This window comes from Austrofundulus limnaeus, unplaced genomic scaffold (assembly GCF_001266775.1).
Source record: "Austrofundulus limnaeus strain Quisiro unplaced genomic scaffold, Austrofundulus_limnaeus-1.0 Scaffold622, whole genome shotgun sequence".
NCBI lineage: Eukaryota > Metazoa > Chordata > Actinopteri > Cyprinodontiformes > Rivulidae > Austrofundulus > Austrofundulus limnaeus.
This window is the reverse complement of record NW_013953024.1, coordinates 69,642-77,165: the sequence shown is the minus strand read 5'-3', so window position 1 is coordinate 77,165 and position 7,524 is coordinate 69,642. Positions and strand designations below refer to the sequence as shown.

General features: G+C 36.7%; 1 protein-coding gene across 1 annotated transcript; it reads right to left on the bottom strand.

Annotated features, from left to right (window-relative positions):
* Positions 1 to 2,140: 2,140 nt before the first annotated feature.
* Positions 2,141 to 7,509, bottom strand: rtn2b (reticulon 2b). The gene is made up of 7 exons (XM_014027201.1): positions 7,310 to 7,509; positions 6,251 to 6,458; positions 6,005 to 6,143; positions 4,592 to 4,661; positions 4,457 to 4,503; positions 4,312 to 4,370; positions 2,141 to 3,861 (listed from the first exon to the last, which is right to left on the bottom strand). The coding sequence occupies exons 1-7, from the start codon at positions 7,320 to 7,322 to the stop codon at positions 3,759 to 3,761; spliced, it is 639 nt and encodes a 212-aa protein (XP_013882655.1). The 5' UTR covers positions 7,323 to 7,509; the 3' UTR covers positions 2,141 to 3,758.
* Between the last annotated feature and the right edge of the window lie 15 nt (positions 7,510 to 7,524).

Sequence of the window (7,524 nt, the reverse complement as noted above, 5' to 3'; positions counted from 1 at the left end):
CTTTATACACTATACATACAGCAGAATTTAACAATAATCACTTATTTAACTCCCCAGTGTTTCACCACATRGTTACAAACCATCACCACCCTCCTCCACCACATAACATTTCAAAATGACTTTTTATTTTAAACCYTTCAGTTCAACATTTAACCCAACATGTGCAAAAGTGGAGCGGACTGCTTTACTGAAACAAAGGTTTTGCATGTGCTACATTAATATGTTCTGCACATTCATGAAGGCAATCCACCAAATGGATTGTGTTTGCTATTTTGCTCATTTGACAGACGCAGTCCTCAGTGTGCACACGGTTCATCGATCAGCTTTGCGCACACTATCAAGTTTGCAAGACTTTTATGCACACAAAACTTTAGTAGATCAGGCCCTCAAGTGGTTAAACCTGTTGGTTAAGATGAACTTCAGGGTTTCTCAAATATTTCATGCTTCTCCCCTCTTTGGTAGGACAAAAACTTAAAAAAAGTTATACATAAAATAACAACTCAAGATTTATGTAATCTTTTAACTTTTTGGAAACACTTTAGGAAGCTTGATAGGAATAAAATAAAATGTCCATCTAAATGAAGAAACACAATCAAAAAAAAGTTGAGAGGACTTCAGTATCACAGCATTAATTAGACTTATTTTTATAGTGTTATCAATCTGTGCAAAGAGTTAAAACTGATATATGTTTACTTAATAGAAAATAGAAGTAGAGAACAACCAGGACACCAAACATTTGTATCAAATACTTTTTTTATTGGGGAGCAACATTTCCAACAGGAAAAACAATCAAATGAATAAAAACCTACACAAATATTATATAACTCAGACAATAAAAAGTGAGAGTAGCAGCTGCAGTCAGGTGGATTATTCATTTTTATGGTTGATTATTTTTGTGCATTTTACAGTCAAATTAAAATCAACCGTCTCTTAGAAAACAAAGATTAGTTTTACATCGACACATTGATGCCATCATTTAATAAAACTAAAATAAATTGTTGCAGGGTTTTCGGGTTAAATGAAATTCTCTGTCTCACTTCTTGTTTTTAGCACCAATAATTTAAAAAAGTACATTTTAAATGTTTCATCTAAAAACCTTATTGTAAAAATAAAGAGCAGTAGATCTGTAATTCAAGCAATTTAAGACATGCTAGTATGAGTACAACTTTGTTTTACAGCAATATGGTCTTTAAAGGGGTATTTAGACCATTCTAAAATGGGGTTCTGTGTGAAAGATCTAAACAATCAGTATCTTACTTGTTGTAGAATGTGTTTTGAACCACCTTAGTTTGGATAAAATAAAGTTTATTTGTGATTTAGATTGATGAACTAGTGACAAYTCAGAAATGGTCTAAAATTAAAGGGAATTGCTGCTGTTTTTTTAACAGGGTCCTCAAAATAATCAGTGTTTTGATCTAATCAATACAACATGTTGAGTTTCTATTTGGTTATTAGCAATATGCCGATAACCACATTGTATCTTTATTTAAATAACTATTTTCCAATAGCATGATCTAAAAACATTGTCATTGATTATTTTGGCTTGATCTTTCTTAAGGGGGGATTGTGCAAAATTGACTTATATCATGTTATGAGTCTTGCTTTGCATTCATTCATGTTTGAGAAATCCTTGAATCTCCTGTGGTAGTTATGTGGAGCWGCCTAAACACTTGCTGGTACAAAGCTCCTCCCTGTAGCTCAGTCTGCAGCAGATCTCCCACCCCACAGAGCACCCCTCCCCTGAAGCACGCACCCCTCAGATTAGCTGTTAATTTGTTAATCTGGTCAAAGCAAACTCTGTTTAAGAACAATCTACAACAAATAACTGTTCAGAACCAGAAACCCCACCTTTAAAGTGGTTGAAATATCCCTTAATATTCACCTAATCTGCTAACAAAAGCTTCCTGGTGAAGAAGCCGCACTAATTGGCTCAGGTTTGGCAGCAAATTTCACAAAAACTAAGTCCAACCAGAATATTTTTGAGATTATTCGTTGCTTTCTGTGTCTCTGCTGGAATCTTCTGCTGTTTGAAACATCAGGCGGTTCATGAAGTCACTAAGCTTCAGCTCCCAGCATCATCCAAATAGTGATTTAAAATACGTAAGTAATGAAAAAGATTGCAACCTTGAACACAGTTCTACCTTTACTGAGAAAAAATTATCTGAGGTATTCTTTGTAAATTCATGAAGATGTGTTATTCATGGAAATATTCACAGCTGAAAACTAGTCTTTACCCTTCTGTACTGCAAATAACAAAAATATCAAAAATATATAAATTTTTTACAACTTTATGTTTGAAATTTTCCAAGAATACTCCCAAAGCTGCACAACGTGTGGAGGGTTTTTTTCTGCCATGTTATAAAACTGTTTGTCTTTGAAATCAAATCCTTTTTCTAGCAAATTAACTCCAATCAAACTACTTTTTGTCTTGTGTTTAACAGATTTCCATAGTATRGCATCAAACCTGTATTTACTGAGACATCCTCTAAAAGCCGTTTACGTCTACATTTKTGTCCAGTTCACACATTTATCCAACAAAATGGAGATTATGTTCCTCTCAGATTTATATCAGTAAGTGAAAACAAACAGAGGAGCAAATAACTTAGACGCTTTTGTTAACCTAGAATTAACTTTTTGACAAGATGCTTTACAAATCTATATTTTACAGTTTATTTTTCTGATCTTTTTTTTATCTACAACTCTTCATATAGGGTATTTATTTAAAGTTGATGAACTTTTTTTTCAGTATCTCGTGAACAAAATGTACCAAAATCTTTCTTTAAACTTAGTTATTTTTACTTGGACAACTAGACAGGCCCAAACTATGATACTACCTCTGTTTCACAGTCTGGAGTATTTTTTTTTTTACATTTTTTAATTCAAACCAAAAGGTTAACGTTTGCTTCAGTTGTTGATCATGTTGTCGGTTAACCTGATAATATTTCTCTAGTGTACAGTGTGGCACATAGGGCAAAGCAATATATCAAATTTATCATCCAAGCTTCAGAGCGGAACAGTTCCAAGTTGGATGATGTCATAAACCAGGCAAAAAATCTATACACAAATAAAATCCCTAAATGTCATTCTTACACAATCTGAAGTACAAATCATAATAAATGTTTGGGTCAGTTCACATTTCTGCTGACTGCTGGTAACTGTTTGAAACCTGTTCATATGTTAGCACTGATTTTCAGCTTTTCTCTGCCCCCTGATGGTCAAACACGATACTGCAGATTCTAACCAGACAGCAGTGCTGATAGTTTATGCTGACAAGTTCCTAATTGTCACCAGTTATTAAAATTCATTTACAGTTTCTGAGAAAAAATAAAATATCTTAAATAATTATTTGTTAAAACAAAAAAAACTTAATGGAAGTTTTGCCTTTTTTTAAATAATAAAGCAGCAATAATAGCAATGCTTTGTCATGAGTGTTTCAGCATAAACCCAGTGTTCATCAAATTAGTAAAATACACTAAAAAGAAAGAAAACAAACCAACAGGTTTTCTCTCCTGACAGAAGTTGTGTGAACATCAAGAGAGCATCTCAGTAAATAAAGTTTCCCACCTCGTCCACAGACCCCGCCTATCTTTGTGTGAATGGCAGCTTTGTTTCTGTTGTCAGGATCAATTAAATCTTGCCCCTGTAAACAATCACGTTGGAGGGATAGAAAAGAGCTGCCCTGTCAGCGGCCCCCACAGAGGATGTAACATTCCAACACATTTCCAAATCCGAAATCCTTCCAAAACCCAATGAACAAGTTACTTTGACTTGGCTTTCTGTTTGATGGCAGATGGGGGGGCAGGTTTAGTGGTGGGTGCCGGGGCAGGAGGGGGTCTCACTGACTCATACAGGCTGACAAACCTGCAATCYAAGCAACACAAAACAAGAAAATAAGTCATTTATTTTGTAAGTAGTTTAATTTTTCCGAAACTTGGCTCAGCCAAAAATAACAGGAAGTGACATCAACGGGGAACTCTTTAAGAAGATGAACTCTCTGATCTTTGTTGACTGAAACAATATGATTTGATCTCTGACACTTCTTCYTTTCTGATAGTGACTCGAAATAATCTAAAGAAACATCAGATTTTTCTCTACAGTGTTGTCAGCGTCGTAGCAGTGTTCTGTTTACATACAAACATTCTGCTTTGACATCACTTCCTGTTACTTCACATGCAAATATCTTGACAGCTGTTTATCTGAGCAGTGTGAAATTATTTTTGCAATTCTTGACTAATGTTATCTTTACATAAATGCATCCATATTTATTACAAAAACGTTGATGTCACGGGCACTTTAAAGCAAGTTACTCACAGATTGTTGAGTTTCTTTACAAAAGCCCTGACCGCCCTGACCGCCCTTCTTATCCGCKCCTGTCGCAGAGTTAACAGTTTCCTCAGAGAAAATCCATCAAAGCTGTCAATAATAGTTTCAAAAACAGTAAAATACTTATACTGACCTGTTGTTTTTTATATAGCAGAGGAAGGGAGAAAAAGGCGATTACAGCTGCAAGGCAAGAACAAAAATGAAATTCTTTATAAGCTTTATTATATGAGTGCTTTTGTAGAAATTTGATTTCTCTCTATCAACTCACCGGCTATCACCAGAGTCAGCCCGTTGGTTTCCATACCGACGTACGTCAGCAGGTAGAGGAACAAAACAAACTGAGGGTGCAAGCACAGATTGGAGGCTGAGTTATGTTTGAACTTTACAGAGCCGTGGCTCAACAACAGGTGGTGTTCGGCAGCAAATGAAATGTTTTATTTTGAAGGAATGCATGTCGCCCGCCGCCATCCAAGTTTTAAAATCATCTTAGGTTGAGAAATGACTGAGCAATAAACCTTGAAAATATTGCGCACAATACCARGTGAGGCTGAGTGTTGTGGACGACTCTCAGCCGCTACCGTTTTGAATTTTAGTTCAGTATTTGTGAAACTGAGCGAGTTGTAGCCTTACAAATATCAGTTAACTGAAGCAGCCAATTTGACCTGGATTGACCCCAAAGTTGTAGATGATCATGGCTTTAATCTGTTCAATGATTCTCAAGATATTTTGCTAACAGACAAACACACACAGACAAGAACAAATGTTGTCCCTGTTTTGTTTTTGGCTATGGTATCCATAATTTAAATACAGATTTATGTTGTCAGGAATCTTAATAACTGTGATGCTGTTTTTTCCCAAAAAATTAAAAAAAAGACTTTTAAAACTAATATTTTCAGAAGATGCCATTTTGTAAACACAATGCACGTTTACATTTTTCTTTTCCAGCCCTTATTTCAACATCACTGCAAAAAATGTCCATCTAACCAAGATTAAAAATCTTATATCCAGCCAAAAAAAAAGTCTTTTTGATCTTGTTTTGAGACTGATTTACTAAACAAGAACTGATTGTGTAAGAATAATAATCTTGTTTTCAGAATGTGTAAGATTATTCGTCTGAAAATTTGACTCAAATTAAGTCAAAAATTCCTGCCAATGGAGTGAGAAAATTTACTTGGTAAGATTTAACTCAATTTTTTCTTATTTCAAGAATCTTACCAAGTAAATTTTTCTTACTCCTTTGGCAGGAATTTTTGACTGAATTTGAGTCAAATTTTCAGACTAACAAGATAAATAATTTTACACATTCTGAAAACAAGATTATTATTCTTACACAATCAGTTCTTGTTTAGTGAATCAGTCTCAAACAAGATCAAAAAGATTTTTTTGGCTGGATATAAGGTTTTAAAACTTGGTTAGATGGACAGTTTTTACAGTTTTTACAGTTTTTGGCTGATATAAGGTTTTAAAACTTGGTTAGATGGACAGTTTTTGCAGTGATTAAATTGGAGGCTGAAAATTAGTCAGTTCAATTAGGTCGAACCTTCTTGTGTCATAGATTAATGATTCTGTGCTGCACGCCCTTAAAGCTTCACATTAAGGACCCAAAATTTACTGTTGTTCCTTCTTTATCAAATCCGACCAACAGATGGTGCCAAACAGGTTTAAATACATCGTGAATCACCTTCACAGAGTCGATGATGCTTTCAACGAACAGAAGGCGTTTGATTTCTGTGACGGCGAACGCCACCAGCAGCACCACCTCCTCCACCAGCATCACCGTCTCCTGATCTGTTAGAGAGCTGTCGTAATCCAGATACGACCTGGGGAACAGAGTCACAGAAACCTGAAACCCCTCCAGGAGTCACATCCCATCACAGTCCAGCACTCACAGTGTTCTCCTACAGTAGCAGAGCCAGTCTGGACTCACTGAAAGGGGTTGTATCCAGGGCTCCAGTGCAGCAGCTCCAGCAGTTTATAGTACAGACAAAGAGGAAAGGTGATGCACATGATCCCTAGTAGGATGTGGGAGAGCACAGTGATGGCGCTCAGCTGGAAGAGGCTGGCCAGGGCGATCACCAGGCCCGTAAACACCACGCCGGTTCTCCTCATGCTCCTCCAGTACACCAGATCCATCACTGCATGAAGAATAACAGGTGAGCGGGGAACAGAGGGAAGAGGCGTGTGTAAAGGAAGTCTGTGCTCTTCACTTTGTTAGATACAGGCCAAATGTGCATTTTGAGACCAGCAAAAGCTTCAAGATGTCTTAAAAAAGGCAAATTCTGCTTTAAAGATAGCATTTACCATAAACAATGTTTCCCATAATGCATGCTGATTATTTTACGCACAAAAAAGCAGCATCCAACCACATTCGCTGCATTTTCCTCAGTGACATTACCGTCATGCTCAATCAAGACAAGACTCAGGGTTAAGCTCATTATTTTCTGACTTAAACAAAAAAAATTATACTAGCACCTAAAACATGGAACTTGAAATATCACAGAAGTCAGAAAATAATGTAAATAACTTCTATGTACATATAAGCCAGCTTTTCCAGAGGAGTTTGAGTAAATGTTTTCTTTTTTTTTTTCACTGTGAATTTCCTGAAGTCAACAGACACCAAGACTCGAGCCGTTCCACTTTTTAAGCCATTTTCCCAGACATGCTGTTACTCTATAAACTCTGACTGAACTCTAATCCTACTAACAGATGAGGTCTAACCGATGAATTAACAGATGTAACACAAAGAGTAAAATGAACAAACATATAAAACTTAATGAAAAAAAGAAGAAATTAAAAAAAATGAAACCAAACATTCATTCAGATGTGTCTAATTCTGCTCCGAATGAAAGACTGGCTGGACTTCCTGTCTCACACTAGTCTCACACCTGTCTCACACATGTCTCACACCTGTCTCACACCTGTCTCTCTGCCCTCCAGCTGACAGCTGTCCTCTCATTCTTTTAGCAGACACTAATTATTTCCTTACGTTTGGAGGCCATTTCAGCGGCGGTCCTGCTTTTGCTCCCCTTTCTTCCTTGAGCTTCCCCCTGCTGGCTTCCACCCCAGGCTTTTTTTGGCCACCCCCGCTCTGTCAGCAATATAAGGCCTGCCTGGCCTAATTTTAACCCTCTATTGGATACACCCTGAGAGGATTCACACAGACACACACACACACACACACACACACACACACACACACAC